This window comes from Nanorana parkeri, unplaced genomic scaffold (assembly GCF_000935625.1).
Source record: "Nanorana parkeri isolate BGI_ZX_2015 unplaced genomic scaffold, ASM93562v1 scaffold347, whole genome shotgun sequence".
Classification (NCBI taxonomy): domain Eukaryota; kingdom Metazoa; phylum Chordata; class Amphibia; order Anura; family Dicroglossidae; genus Nanorana; species Nanorana parkeri.
The window spans coordinates 548,330-564,482 of NW_017306615.1; the positions used below are offsets into that span (position 1 = coordinate 548,330).

At 45.2% G+C, this 16,153-nt stretch overlaps 1 protein-coding gene across 1 annotated transcript in view; it reads left to right on the top strand.

Moving 5' to 3' along the window:
- Window positions 1-16,153, top strand: part of LOC108788732 (syntaxin-binding protein 4-like) — a 39,038-nt gene that overhangs the window by 19,575 nt on the left and 3,310 nt on the right. Inside the window, exons 6-19 of the mRNA XM_018558574.1 lie at window positions 2,477-2,559; window positions 2,837-2,963; window positions 4,237-4,369; window positions 5,007-5,113; window positions 6,721-6,883; window positions 8,098-8,164; window positions 8,960-9,054; window positions 9,159-9,255; window positions 9,424-9,560; window positions 11,821-11,913; window positions 12,196-12,261; window positions 12,473-12,661; window positions 14,682-14,792; window positions 15,863-15,909. Of these exons, the coding sequence (XP_018414076.1) occupies window positions 2,477-2,559; window positions 2,837-2,963; window positions 4,237-4,369; window positions 5,007-5,113; window positions 6,721-6,883; window positions 8,098-8,164; window positions 8,960-9,054; window positions 9,159-9,255; window positions 9,424-9,560; window positions 11,821-11,913; window positions 12,196-12,261; window positions 12,473-12,661; window positions 14,682-14,792; window positions 15,863-15,909 (1,515 nt within the window). The remainder of the gene's footprint in view (window positions 1-2,476; window positions 2,560-2,836; window positions 2,964-4,236; window positions 4,370-5,006; window positions 5,114-6,720; window positions 6,884-8,097; window positions 8,165-8,959; window positions 9,055-9,158; window positions 9,256-9,423; window positions 9,561-11,820; window positions 11,914-12,195; window positions 12,262-12,472; window positions 12,662-14,681; window positions 14,793-15,862; window positions 15,910-16,153) is intronic.

The following is a 16,153-nucleotide window of genomic DNA, read 5'->3' on the forward strand; positions in this document are numbered from 1 at the left end:
GGGGCAGCAGGGAGTAGAGGGGCAGCAGGGGTGTAGCACTCCTATCTCCATGCCTGGCACATGCAGTTCCGGGCGCCGGCAGGTAGTTGTTTTATACATTTAGCCCAGCTTTGAGCAAGGGCTAAATGTCGACGAGATCACTTGTATGCAGCCTGCAGGTTTGCCATTCTACATGTGGGGGGGGGAGTTGGCGGGTAGGGGGGCGCAATGAGGAACCTGGCCTTGGGGCAGCAGAGAGAGTAAATCCGGACCTGCCTGTGCCGTCAGAATATTCATTAATGTTGCAGAAGAGGTATGCGCACATTATGCAAATACAACCTGCCTAGGAACGCCCACACAGGCTGACATCCACCCATTGAGGCATTTTTCTATTTGCATAACTCCTCCCCGGAGCCTGCCCACTGCTTGCATCAGGGCACAGAGCTCTGGAGAGGAGTACTGAGACGGGGTGCTGTGATATTTTCAGGAAGCTATGTATAGCACCCTGCTAGCCCCTCCCACCAGCCATCATCTGCCTGCATAGCTACCAAAATCTGCCTGCTGTGTTCAATTTCCATTGGCTGTGCCAGGCTTTGTTCTTGGTAATGCCCCATGGTTTACAACAAGCCTAATTATAATACCCCCATTTTTTTTATATCTTTATATTTAATATAAATTATGTATTCCCGTCCTCCAGATTCTTTTAGGCAATTGTGCTTCAACGAGGTATATTTAATTGTAACTATATCTTGTAGTATATTAGCACGGGGCAGATTATAATTTGGTATAATGTTATAGGGAGGATTGACTGCAGACATCCTTACCAGGTATCAGGCAGGACATTCTAATGCAGGGGAGAGCAACCTTGGCCCTCCAGCTGTGGTGAAACTCCAAATCCCATCATGCTTCTGCCTCTGGGAGTCATGCCTGTGGCTGTCAGTCTTGAAATGCCTCATGGGACTTCTGCAACAGCTGGAGTGCCACGGTTGCCTACCCCTGACCTAGAGACGTATGATTCTCCCTGACCCCATGTGTCTGAGTGACAACCAGTGGCGTAACAATAACCATAGCGACCCAGGACACCCCCCTGATGCCGTGCGGGCCGCCTGGGTCGCTATTGGTTCTAACGCACCGCTGTTCAGATCACCGTGATCTGTGCAGCGCTGCGTTCTTCTCCATTGCCGCTGCTGATTTAATGAGAGTCAGCAGCGGCGGTGGAGGAGGCTGGACGTGGCGGGGAGGAGGAGGCGGGGCCCGGGGGGTCAGCATCAGAGAAGGAGGCGGGGCCGGTGACACATGCTTCTGCCACTGGGAGTCATGCCTGTGGCTGTCAGAGTCTTGCAGTGCCTCATGGGACTTGTAGTTTTGCAGCAGCTGGAGTGCCCAGGTCGCCTACCCCTGCTCTAATGGAACAGCCGAGGATCCCCTCTAGGAGACTGAAGGAGAAAGGAAAAAGAATGCGGTTGCTTTTGCAGACTTGCTTGCTTTGCCCGGGAATGTTAAAGGAAATGATTTATATGGAAAACGCTCTCACTATTGAAATAAAGTTCTGAGGGAGAAAATGGCGCGGAATCCCCCAGCAGACTTCGCGCCGTTTATCCGCAGGGCATAATATGGGATAAAGGCGCAGCGTCTTGATCCGACAGACAGACTCCCTGGGGTGTAATCGGCTCTGCTCGTTGGTTCTGCCGACCGTCATATAAAAATAACTTGTGCCCAGAGGAAGCGACAACAGTCCTTAACCCCTTCACAACCATAGGGACCCGGCCATGGTGAGCCATTCCGAACTCCAATCCTCCTCTGCAGCAGATATCATGTCACTGAATGCTGGATACATGACTGGCACAGGGGGGCTCCCAAAGCAGCAATTTGGAGATTCAATTTAAAGCTGAACTCGGGGTACAAAAACTTTCATTTAAATCTATTCTGTGGATGTAAATCCACTTTGTGATCACCCAATGCCAATCACCCAATCATGCCAATCACCCAATGCAAATCCAGATCTGTGCAGAGAGCACAGCTGTGGGAGGGGCCCAGAAGGCCACACCCACTACAGGAATGGGCAGAGACCAGACCAGTCACCCTGCACAAGGAGAGAGAGCAGCAGTGGCTAGTCTTTATTAAAGGAGGGGGCGGAGACCAGACCAGTCACCCTGTACAAGGAGAGAGAACAGCAGTGAGCGGTCTTTATTACAGGAAGGGGAGGAGGCAAGACCAGCCACCCTGTACAAGGAGAGAGAACAGCAGTGAGCGGTCTTTATTACAGGAAGGGGAGGAGGCAAGACCAGTCATCCTGCACAAGGAGAGAGAATAGCAGTGAGCGGTCTTTATTACTGGAAGGGGAGGAGACAAGACCAGTCACACTGCACAAGGAGGGAGAGCAGCAGTGACCGGTCTTTATTACAGGAGGAGGTGGAGACAAGACAATTTTAATAATTCGTTGATGACTCTACAATGTAACTTCCAAGTATGACCCCCTTCTCTCACTATATTTCAGGAAGGAATTCTCAGAACTGCTGGAGAAATGCAGCTCTCACAGTGACAATGGGTCGTCTCGGAGTTCTCCCATAATGCACGGCAGTAAGTATGAAACTGCACTTGCTGTTTTCGAGTGTCTTTGAAGCACTAAGGGACTCATTTATAAGTGCCTTTTACAGCCCATTCATAAAATGCATACCGCAGTGGGGAGCTCAACGCAGCATAGAGAACTCTTCTTTAATGCCGGTCACATGACTTTGGCCTTCCACATGACCGGGCTTTCTCTTCATTAATTAAAATTAAATTAAAATGACTACGCCCAGACCAGTGAATGGATTCTGATTGGTTGCTTTGATTCACCCATTTGCTTGCCTTTCAGGTCGCTATCTGGAAAGCACGTCGTCCGAGTCCTCGTCTCGCTCCCAGAGTCCTTTGCTGCAAAGTCCCAGCAGCTGCCACAGCCAGTTTGGAGGCCCCAGCAGCCTCTCACCGTACTCCATGTCCAGGTACACCAAGGGGCAACCATATGGCGAATGCCAATCAGAACTCTCCTACTTATTATTATCAGAGACGCTCGCCGCATAATCTCCAATCATCTCCATCGTACAGAGGCGGCAAAAATCCATCAAAATCTATTTCACTGCTTCTCCAAAAAAATAAAGTTTTTACTTTTTTTTTTATGTTTTTCTGGTTGAATATTTTGGTTATTATTTATGCCAACATGAACTCGATATAACGCACAATTTACAACGCTTAGGATAAAGATCTTTAAAATTATTATATAAACAACAACAATAATAATAATAATACATAATACATTTTTTATATATTTTAATGTCATCCACAGGCATGACTCCCTGACGAAGAGGCATGATGGGACTGATAGTTTCTATAGCCAAAATGAAATAACCCGGCTATAGAAGCTACTTGAAATCTCATGTCTTGCAGTATGCTGCCCCCCAGTGTGTCTCTCTGCAGATCCTTTATTACCACTCAGATGATATACGCTGTGTGTGGTAGGGGTTGTTACTCTATAGTGTTTGTATGACGGGTATATAGAAGTGGGCGGAGCATAATTAGTATATATTGTGAAATGACATTTTAATGTCTATACCAGCTACATCTAAATACATTAAAGTGTATGCAAACCACCAACAATGACCTTCTCTTATTTTCTCCCTTCTGGTCTGTTATATATTCCATTGGACTATTTATATCTGTTCAATAACTGAGAAACATATACCTGTTGATCCTGCCAGAAGTCCAGTGAGCTGATGACTTCCTATGCTCTCTGCCTGTGCTGGCTGTTATCAAAGTCGAATGTGATGTCTGCGAAATATCAAGTTATGGCCACTGGATGGCGCTGAGGAGCATATGAAAGATGTATTTCCTTTCCTACACTCCTCAGCTCCATCTAGTGGCCATGACGCAGTATTATCCAGATATTACATTCGACTTTAAAAGAAAATATACTACTAACATCCGTTTTTGCCTCCAATGAATGTTCACGGAGTTTCGCAGGACGAATAGGTTTTCAAATTGTTTGTAAATGTTTAGGTGTGTATAGGTGCAAGTGTATACCCCTTTGTGTGAGCTTTTTTTTAAATGTATTACTGTTCCCTTATTATAAATTGATGAGCTGCTAGTCACCTTTTCTGTTTACAACCTTTGGCACGGTGATATCTGCAGGTTGTGAAAAGCTACTACAGAACCCTCCAGAAGTAACTCCTTGGTAATCGCTGGATCTTAGTTGATTGTCTTATTTTATCTTTTGTACAGCGACTCCGGAATCCAACACATCTCCATCCTCCGCTCTACCGGCCTGGGTCTGGTGATCAGCGGCGGCTCCAATCGCCAGGAGGGGCCCATGGTCTACATACATGAGTTGCTGCCGGATGGAGACAGCTATAGGGTAAGAAAGTTAGCCGAGTGATTAAATGTTTCATGCGGGACCCCCCAATCAGCAATCCTAACTCCTGAAAAGCCAAACACCAGATAAAAACAGATTATATATATATATACTATATTGCCAAAAGTATTGGGACACCTTTACACGCACATGAACTTTAAAGGCATCCCAGTCTTAGTCCGTAGGGTTGAATATTGGGTTGGCTCCGCCCTTTGCCACTATAGCAGCTTCAACGCACTGTTGTTGTGCCAATCTGAAGGCCACACCAAGTTTGGAGGTTTGTAGCTATTGAGTCTGCAGACAGTTGGCGACTTCTGCGCACTGTGCGCTTCATGCGATGACCCCGCTCTGTCATTTTTCGTGGCTGAGTTGCTGTTGTTCCCAGTCGCTTCCACTTTGTTATAATACCAGTAACAGGTGACCAGGGAAAACTTAGTAGCCAGGAAATGTCACGGAACACCTGAAGCCAATGATTTGGAGGGGCGTCCCAATACTTTTGGTAATATAGTGTATACATTGAGGATTTTTAAAACATTAACACAGATTGTTGAAGATAATTTACATTAAGATCTCTTTCCAATGTAAAAAAGTTTTTAAAAGACTATAGTTCCCCTTTAAGGGCCCCCATCATCTTTTTCAGGACGGACGGCTTCGGCCAGGTGACCATCTGGTCTCCATCAATAAAGACTCGCTGATCGGAGTCACCAACGAGGAAGCCAAGAGGATACTGAACAGGTCCAGGCTCAGGTGGGTTCGAACCCAGATTGTCGGAGAGTACTCAGCCCAGACTAGGCCAGTTTTATTTTTGGACAGTCCAGGGAAGAGTTGGAGCCGCTGTCGGTATCTCTGTTGGCGAGATTTCCTGTCACTTCTTCTCGGGGCAGAAAGTGATAAAAAATCTGTCCATTGGGGACAAATTTGAGGGAGGAAGGAGGTTACAACTGCTGACAATCTATTTTATTGATGCCCATGCTTCCCTGCCTCGCCCTCAGTGACAATTGCTGCCCTCATTATAGTAGAGGTGTCACAGGGACAGGAAGTGAGGGAAAATTTCCCCAATAAGGTACTTCAGGTGAATTGCTATATTTTTGCTCTACTGAACTATGTGCCTGCCTGTGTATCTCTTGTGCAGGGGCGTCCCTAGGCCGGTGTGTCACCCGGAGCCGAGACCGGGTGACACCCCGCCGTGACGTCATCGCACATGTGTGTGACGTCACAAAGCGTGTGCGCGATGACATCATCGTGCATGCGCGGCCATCTAATTAAAGCCTGCTGGCGCCCATCTTAGTGATGGATGCCGGCAGAGAGAGGAGGGGACGTTCACCTGGCGGGATGAGGTATGACATGCTAGGTGGCCTATGTTCAATAAATCCACATGTGAATTTCAGGTGTGTAAGCCTTAATTTCTTTATCCTTAAAGTGTATCTAAGTGGGTGTGGCCACTGCATCATCTCCCCGCCCAGCTGGACAGGACACCAGCCACAGCGTCCCGCTCAGCTCCTGGCAACTTGTGACATCACTGGTTGCCAGGAGCTGGGTGGGACACTGGCCAGAGCATCCCAGGTTGCTAAGAGAAGTGTCCCGCCCCTATGTGACCCAAAGAGATGCCGCCTGAGGCAACAGACTCAGGCTGCCTCATCATAAGGACAGCCCTAGACAGAGCTCACGTTTGCTTGGTTAGCAATAGCTGGTCACATTCAACTGGACTTGTTCTGTAATGTTGAAGACATTTTGAACCTTCTGCAAGCCACTTCTCCAGTTCCAATGAACAGAAGGTGTTACTCCTTCTATTCATGTGGATTTTGGACAACAATTCACATCTTCGCCATCTGACTAGAAGTATTAACACATATGCAGAGCGGCACCAAGGATAAGATTTTGTAGCTAGAACTGGGTGGTTCCATAATTTTCACACCTCCCATCCTGTTTTTGGACACTCAACATCTACCTTGACCCATTCCATGGTGGTGGTCTGTGCTACCTGTGTGGATAGAAATGTTGGGGTATGTTCCGGGGGTATGTTCTTCAGAAGTGGCTTAGATAAGCTACGAAACGTCTTCAACAATACAGAAAAAGTCCAGTTGAATGGGACCAACTACTGCTATACCATGACTTGGGTAAATGAGAACCTTCGCAGACATCTAGTTGTTTGGTTTGTGGAGTGCAATGAAGATTTGGGGGGGGGGAAGGAGGATATGGGTGACAGCCCCAGCCAATAGACTTTTCTCCATGTGACGCTCACACTTTTTGTAGATTGCCCATTGGCGGCAGCGCACCATACATAAGCAAATTATTGGGTCAGAGGACGTCAGCGCCTTTTAAGCATTACAATGTCCTTCTGTTATATTCTTCAGGAGTTTCTTTTGTCTTCTAAGACAGGACAGCTGCACCGAGGTGTCCTTCGTCCCAAGCGCATTGCGAATGCTGGGAGGCAGTACTTCTTCGTCGCTGCAGCACAGGATGCTGGGAAACGGGCTGCCCTCCTGCAGGCTGAAAGTCCACGTCCGATCTCCAGAGGTGAGCATAGCTCCTAACTCATGGAGGGACTGTTCCTTCTTCTGGAACTTAATTCCTCTATCCCTCTTTCTTCCTCCGTTGTCCTTCTTTTTGGTTTAAAGAAATAGAATTCTAGAGAAATATACAAATTTAACTACTCACATTTTTATTTTGAACTAAACTTTTTATCCAACCCTCTAAAATATTGCATTTGTTACTTTGTCACCCCCCCCCTATGCTAAAAGATGTCCCTCATTCTCATCTCGAGAAGTTGGGAGGTATGGGTGAGAGATTCTGATCAATAAGACAAAGAGCATTTTGCAGACTAGGCTATAGTGACCAATAGAAATGGGTCTGTGCCCCTGGGTTTGGCATCCCAGGGGTGTCAGGGAAACACAATGGGTATGGGACCCACAATGCGGCACCTGGCACTTGGTCACATCACTATATTGCTTTTCTTGCACATGCCTCTTAGGTAGGCTTTCTGGCTAGTCTGAAGGAGTTTTTATACACCGGCCACAAGGCCTGCCGTGTCCTGCACATGGCACCTTATTTATTTATAGCACTTATGTTTTGCATGAGCACTTTTCACTCCACAGACTATGGACCCTCCATAATCTGTGGAGTGATAAGTGCTCATGCAAAACATGCAGGTCTTTCTGGGTCCTGCCCCAATGTCGGCGGGGGGGGGGGATGGGATCTGTTGCCTTCACAGGTCTTTTTCCTTCCCCCACTCAGGGTTCTCTCTTCAGGAGATCCTCTACCTAGTACTTAGCGGACAGACTTCGGCAAGTCCCCAAGCATCTGGGTCAACACGGATTAACCCCTAGGTGGACTAGAGTGCCTTTTCCCTGTCAGGAGCCTTGCACCTTGGGGGGGCTCAGAGATATTGAGGCCATCTTTTTTGGAAGATGACGAAGAACCCTTGTGCACTTTTTTGTGTGCAGTGATTACACTGTTCACAGGGGTTTTTGTTGCAATGCAAGCCCCATGGAGCTTTAAAAACAAACAAGCCTGTTTTCTAAGTAACTGCTTAACGCTGCTGCTTGGAAAATAAAGTTTACTGGGGCCTTTTATCTGTTCACTTTATGGGATGTTGGTGTCAGCTGCACATAGAGCCCTATTTAATAGCACGCCAATGGTATTGGAATATGTCATTATGTATAATTGTTTGCATTTGTAAAAGTATGATAGTTTGTTTTTTTTCTGAGCAACCCTCCTTCATTGCTTTTCAGTGCCGACATGAAAACAATGTGCCTTCCCCGTCTCCTGATATCTGTCCTCCTGAACTGACCATTTCTGGTGAGTCTTATAGAGGGTGGTGTGTTTTTATATTTATATTTGTAAATGTTTCCTCTATGCCGAACATACTGAGAAATGAATTTAGGGTTTTACATACACTTCCTGGCCAAATAAAAAGTCACACCCTCTAATACTTCGCTGGACCGCCTTTAGCTTTGATTACGGCACACATTCGCCGTGCCATCATTTCGATAAACGTATGCAATGTGACAACATTTATTTCCATCCAGAGTTGCATTCATTTTTCCCCAAGATCTTGTAGTGATGATGGGAGATGATGGGAGATTCAGACCTCTGTAAAGTCTTCTCCAGCACATCCCAAAGATTCTCCATGGGGTTAAGGTCTGGACTCTGTGTTGGCCAATCCATGTGTGACAATGATGTCTCATGCTCCCTGAACCACAATCACAATCTGAGCCCGGTGAATCCTGGCATTGTCCTCTTGGAATATGCCCAATGTGCCATCAGGGAAGAAAAAATCCATTGATGGAAAAACCTGATCATTCAGTATATTCAGGTCGGCAGCTGACCTCATTTTTTGGGGACATAACATTGCTGAACCTAGACCTGACCAACTGAAGCCCCCCCAGATCATAACACTTATCCAATGGAAGGCTCTGACCTATCTGCTTAGCTAAATCCAGTAGGTGACTTTTTTTTGGCCAGGCAGTATATTTGTATGGGTTCAGTTTTGGATTTGGTGTTGTTTTTTTGCCCCATTCCACATATTGTGTGAGAATTTCTGATGTTGATAAAGACTGAGAGGAGTTTTTGTCATTTAATTCTGCATTGCAGTTCCGGTATCCTCGCCGATCCACAGGACATCATCCCTCAAGCAGAAAGTCATGTTGGATCCCCACGTCCGGATCAAAGAGGAGAAACTGGAACTGGTAAGAGCTGTAAAGATATTCTGAGCCCTGTACCATTCACTGGGCATACAAATGATGGCTTTTCTGTGACCTCAGACCAACCGATCATTATTCTGTCCTTCCAGCTCTTGCAGTTTCTGGGGTTGGAGGTGTCGGAGGAGAAGAGGAGAGAGATCCATCAGGGCCTGATTACTGACTGCCAGGGCACAATAGCCTATGGAGGTATCTGATTGTGTTCTAAATTATGACAGCTGTATGCAAATAACATAACAAGTTAGATCCTTCTAAATGCCCACATCTGACTGGTTCTCTTTACTCAAAATTGTATTCAAAGTAATAAAACAATGTCGCTTTATCAGCCAGTTGTTTAGCTGAGTCTCTTCTGCTCAGACTTGCTGCAGGTCCTGCGTGACTATCTACAGGATGAGTTGGAGGAGGCGAACCTAGATGCCAATTGCCTGCTCTTCACCCATTGTGAAGTGGCCAACTTACTCGACACCTCTGCGTTCCACTCCCTTGTCACCAAGGTACGGTGCTGCCTGCCATTTCCTGACTCATATTATGGGTGGATCTTCAGCTTTTTGTTGGTATAATACTATTTGTGTAAGGAGTCCACTTCACATGAGGATTGCTACGTGACCGGGCCTGAGGTGTGCCATGGCCCGGGTGGTCAGTAATGCCAATAAGGGGGGCATACTCTGATGGTGTGAAGAGTGAACTGAGATGAACTCCTGACTGTAATGGCCCAAGGGACGGGTGGGAGGGTTGCTCCGAGAAGCTCCCGTCCGGCACAGACTGATCAGCGGTGCTTTTGAGAGGTAACGAGGCGCAGACTCCACCCACAAATTCAGGCTAACACATTAGCCTTCCAACATGTCATAGATGGGGGAATAATACTATATCTCATGGGTAGGCAATCTCGGCACTCCAACGGAACTACAAGTCCCGTTAAGCATTGCAAGACTCTGATAGCCACAGGCATGACTTCCAGAGGCAGAGCCATGAAGGCATTTGTAGTTTCATTTCAGTTGGAGTGCTGAGGTTGCCTACCCATGCTATATGTCATCTACTATTGCCATTGGAGTGAAATGGTGTACAAGACACATTTTAATTTTTCACATTAAATTTGTATTTCTATAGAGTTCTTCTTCCTAGCGATTCAAAGCTCTTAGGTGAGGCAGCCATCCTGCTCCCTTGAGCCAATTAACCTACCATCAGGTCTCTTGGAGTGTGGGAGTAAACCTCCACAAGCACAGGGAGAACATGCAAGAAGGGAGGAAGTCACAGACCAGGAGATATGTCCTTCCTTTCTATGTCAGAAATGAGGTTTTGTAATCCTAGAAGCTCAATGTTTAAACTCCTGTCATGGGGGCTGCCATTGCTGACCTCTCTATCTAACAGATGGTAGTTGCCTGGCTGTAATGCTCAGCCTCTTTCTTCCATATTTTACATCATTGACCTGGCACAGGTATGCAGATAAGGGCTTCTGACTGAACTCTAACTTGTAGTTATGCAAATACTTGCTGTGGTTTAGTAGAGAAGGTAATGAAGCCATCAGATTATCATGACAGGGGGACAGCTAGTCTGGAATGGTAGCCCTTGTATTTCTGCAATGACAACTACACTTTGCTCAATCAGAACTTAAAAGGCAGCAGTATGGGAGCAGTCGGTATAGGTATGGGTAAACTTAAATTTTCAGTGTTCTCTCCAATACCTGGTCCAATACCTGGTCCATTGCTGGAGTCCAAGTGAAAAAAAAAGCAATTCAACTATAAGTGCCAGGCACGAGGCCTAAGAGCCATACACATCCTTCCTCTCAGATCTTAGCAACCTGGGACACCTGGCCGGGGTCCTACACAGCACCTTGCAACCAGTGATGTCACTGGTTCGCAGGAGCTGAGCAGGACGCTCTGGCCAATGCCTGCCTAGCTCCTGGCAACCAGAAACTTTAGAGCTGGGCAGGATGCTGGCCAGGGCCAGAGCTGGGTGGGGAGATGATGTAGAGGTCCTGAATTCAACTGAACTGAATTGAGCTTAAAGGAGAACTATGAGTCTAGCCGACCTGTGACAATGAGACTGTCACAGGTCGGGTCAGTAGATCGGGAAGTGAGCGAACACATACCGGCGTTCGCTCACCTCTCGATCCTGTCACAGCTCTCTGCCGTGACAGGGGAGGGGCTGGATTCCCCCCTCCCCGCTCCGATCCGCCAGCGCGGACTGGTGGAACGGACAGGTAGAGCCAGCTGTCAGTCACGCAGCTGGGCGGATCCAGACATAATTGTCGGGACCTGCTTCAGCTGCGGTGTCTTAGTATACCGCACATCTACAGCTCGCGGTATACTGAGCCTAGGGTGACGGAAGGATGCTAGTTTGTGTCCTCCCGTTACCCTAAAGGAGAACTATGGGGAAAAGCCCTGACCCCATAGTTCTCCTTTTAATTCAGTTTAATTCTCATTTCTTGAGAGCTCTTAACAGAGAGTGATAGCAGACCATGTGACTGCTCAGGGGTCCTACAATGTCTAGCCAAACAGTTATCTACGCAGGCAACAAAAACATCTGGCAAATGCCTTTGAATAAAATGACTGTATATTTAGTTCTGGAACCTCTTCACAATCGCTGATAGCAATGAATAGAGAGGCAAGGGGTCCCCTTAGTGGTTTTGCTATGGAGCTCCATCACACATGGTGTCCTGAACATTCCATAAAGAAAAATTAAGGAAGTGTTACCTGTTCATTGAATTTTACACAGGGTTGGTCTAATTTGATATGTCCTTCCTATCATTCACAGGAGGAGGACATACCAAGGTTCTCCGACAGCTTAGAGCTGGAACAGCTGCAAGACGAGGTGTCGGAATTGAGGCAAGAGGTCCGGCGTCTGAAGGTGAATCTCAGGGGAGGAGGGTCATTGGTACAGAGCACCTGTAGTTATTGCTGTAAGACAATAGATCGGGAATAACTAGCCCACTCTAGCCAGGTTTTATGGTTAGCTGTGTCCTTGATGGGGAGATTTACCTTTCCCAGAGACACAAAAAGCAAGGAAGTTTTCTCAACAGGGACACACACAGCAACAAAACTTTGCAACAATATATAGACAATTGTTCATCATATCAGCGAGTAGAATTGTTTTTTATACCCTATAATTTACATTTGTTTGAATTTCCAGGCGCTGCTAGTAGAAGTAGAAACCAGTAAGAAAGTGACAGAAGAAGAACTCCAAAGAATGAACCAGGTGAGCACAAACTTCCGAAGCTCCAAAATCCAACACAAGCCAAAACCTAATATTGGACAAAGTGTGGAATTTGCTTCTTCATTGTTCTCGTTGGGAAGATTTCCCCAAATTTGAACTCTTTTGCGTTCCAGTTTAACTGGAGTTATGGTTTTATAGGAAAGCCTCAGGAAACAGGCTGACATCTTACTATGCCATTGTGGACATTTTATAGAAAGTCCTGGGACTCCTATCCGAGAACCGCTGTCTTCACAACAAGCTTGAGGTGGCCGACGCGGCCCAGCAACAGGCGCACAGTGCTGAACACGACTATGAGGAGGTCATCCATCTTCTGGAGACCGAAATTACAGAGCTTAAGACACAGTTGTCTGGGAAAAAGTTGATGACTTTGGAAGTCAGTGAGGTAAGAGAATACTGATATATCCTCAGGTCAGTGGCGTAACAACCGGGGGGGCTAAATGCCAAAAGTGCCATTTTCCTGCCGTTTTGTCGGCGCAGCCGTGATTTCTTTCCTCCCCGCTGGGCGCTGCTCTGTGTCCCAGCGGGGAGGAGAGAAAGTGACAGCCAGCCGAGCGCTGCAGGAGGAGACCGCCGTGATCAGCCGGTGTCTCTCCTCTCACACCGCTCAGCCGCCTATCACATTCCGGCAGAGCGGGGTGGGGGTGGAGACAGCCCACGCTGTCACAGGAGGCTGGGCTCTCCTCCGTGCACTGCTCGCTCAGCCTCCTGTGACAGCGTGTCAGAGAGGAGAGCAAGGTGCAAACATTCAGTGATCAGTGATCGCTGAGTGTTTGTAGATAAATGAGGATATGGTATGGTTACTGTATCCTCAATTATGAATGAATGGGAAGTGATCTACATCACATCTACATCACCTCCTGTTCATTCATCATTGTAGTTATAGTAAACATACTATATTCTCAATGAACAGGAACACTCATAGAGGATTCCTATTCATTCATAACAGGGGACACAGAAAAAGAGATTGAGGACTCTGTGTGTCTCTGAGGACTCTGTGTTCTCAATCTCTTTTTCTATTTTAAAAGGGAAATATCAGGGGTCTGTTTAGATCCCCAATATTTCCCGAAGCCCCTAAAAGTAAAGCAAAAAATAAAAATATTTATGAAAAAAAAAAAGTTTATAACAAAATAAAAATTAAATATTTTTTAAAAATGTGAAAAAATTAAAATAAAAACATGTGGGGGGTGGGGGGGTACAGTTCCAGTGGATTTTTATATAATGGGGGAGGAGGGGCAAAAAAAATGTCTGCCCCGGGCGCCCATAACTCTGGTTACGCCACTGCCTCAGGTACAAATATTCATTTGGAATATCAATAGGCTTTCTCAAGTATTTCATAAAATCAAACATACCTGGTTCATTTTTTTTAATTGAGTGCAAAACTTTGCAAGTTGCGATACATTTGCTGATCACAATAGATGCAAAGGATGCTAAAAACCACATTGCAATGAGTTACTGACCACCCGTAAGTGTTTTTTTTTGGTCTTTGGGGATGGTCTTTCCGATAAAATTGAGCCGATAAAAGTTGACTTCTTTGTCCCTTGGACAACATAAGCCTGATGTGTACAAAACTTCATCCAATCCTCACATTACAAAGATAACTTGCGATCAGTTCAAGTAGTGATGGAAAAAAAAAAGTATTTATATGTGTAATGATTACACCTATATAAATCATTTTTTTTCATCACTACTTGAACTGATCGCAAGTTATCTTTGTCCTGTGAGGATCGGATGAAGTTTTATACTTTATATTTTTTATATGGACTTTAGTTATTTAATATTTATTCTTGATTATATTCACATTGATTGTTGATTTATGCTGATTGATTTGCATATCTTTGAATATTAATGAATCACACATTATTTCACATTGTTCAATATTTTTGGCACCACACTTACTGTATTTTATGTGTACGTTTGATATATGGTGGTATACACACATAGGTGTGTTTTGGGTTGTTTTATTTTCTATTTGGAGATTTAGGGGTTATATTCAATTGTTTCACAATAAGGTCAGATAGCGCAATGTATTGGTTTAACACTGTCTTGGCCCCATTGCTTTTGGCTTTGACGGTCTTTCGCTGCAGCTGTCAGTTATTTATAATTGGAAGGGGGGACATCCACAAACACGAACATTAACATTTAAAAACCTAAGCCAGATGACTTGAGCATTCTGTCCTATACAATTTACCAAAATATTATCACTTTTTTTACCCTACTACAGAGTCTTTTGGTAAATATTTTAATCAGCTCTTTTGTATTCTCTACTGAAGATGTTATTGTATAGAGAAATCAGTATTGTATCCCATGCCAACAGACAAAAGATAACTATGAAGGTAGAGAGGCATGATGAAAAGAAGCTATAAAGGCTTTAGGTGATTATTAAAACTGTGTCCCGTTTTTAGGGTTTGGATTTAAACAGACGGTTATCATTGTCAGACTGTCAGTTACGTAAATCTGAAATCTCCCGCAAACACCTGGAGGTGTCCAATAAGAAACTACTCAGCTTTGTACAGGTAAGTTAGTTACCTGCCATCAGGACTCATTTCACCTTCCACCGAACATATGTCACTCGATGTTGCTCCTTCTAATGACCTTGTCAGTGCCATGTTCATCTTCCATTGTCTATCTTTATATAGATACATATTCAATCTACTCTCAACCATTTTCAGATCACTGCACTTTCCCAATCATTCCAGGTTAAAGTCTCCAACCAGTCTACCTCACTCTACCTATTCTTCCTTCTCCCAACTGGTCTAACTCACCACATCTCTGTCTTCTTCCAACCTGTCCAACTCACTGCACCGAATTTCTCCTAAGCAGTCTATATCACTGTACTTTTGTGTCTTCCTAATGGACCTCTTCTGTATACCAGTCCACCTCACACAATTTCTGTCTTCTCCCAACCGTTCTACATTACTGAGATAGTGTGGTGATGTAGATTGGTTTTCTAATGGGTCTACATCACTGTACCTCTTCTCCATACCAGTCCTCCTCACCACAATTCTGTCTTCTCCCAACCGTTCTACATTACTGAGATGGTGCGGTGATTGGTTTTCTAATGGGTCTACATCACTGCCCCACTTCTCCATATCGGTCCACCTCACATGTCTGTCCAAACCAGTCTACATCTACACACCTTTGTTTTCAAGCAGAGGGTCTACATCTTCTTCTCCCAATCAGCCAACCTCACTGCATGTCTGTCTTCTCCCAAACTGGTCTACCGCACTGCACCTTCTCCCAGCCACGTATATATGTCATTGCACCTTTTTTACATCACAGCCCCTTTCTTCTCTCCTACCATGCCGCATCTCTGTAATTTTCATCTTGTGTTGAATGTTCTACATCTTCATCCTTCATTTTTCTCCATATATGTCTTCTGCCATATACCTCCATTTTGTCACTGTACTCACATTTTTCCATTGGTCAAAGCCGTCTATAATCCTTGATCTCAACATCTAATATGCTCCTATAATAGGGATCTTCTTGCTTCCAAAAAAAGAGTGTTAGCCTGTAGGAACTGTTTATTTATGACTTTTTCAAGGTGATTTTTGTGCATTTACACAAACATTTTCTTTTTTTGAAGAAAATTCAGAAGCATTTAATGTCAGTCCACCTAAATGAGGAGAAAAGGTATGGCTCGTGTTTCCTATATCATTATCACTTTGTGTGTCGCTCTTGCAATGTTTTTGTATGGTGTAGAGGTGATGATACCTGACCTGATCCTGGCCTGATTCAAACATGAAATGCAAACATTGGGCAAGGTAGAGATTCTTTAGTTTGTTCAATATCAAAAGATGCTGTTATCACACACATATTCCAACATGGTGAAAAATATCTGTACAATTGACCACTGATTGGAAGAGTTATCACTGTG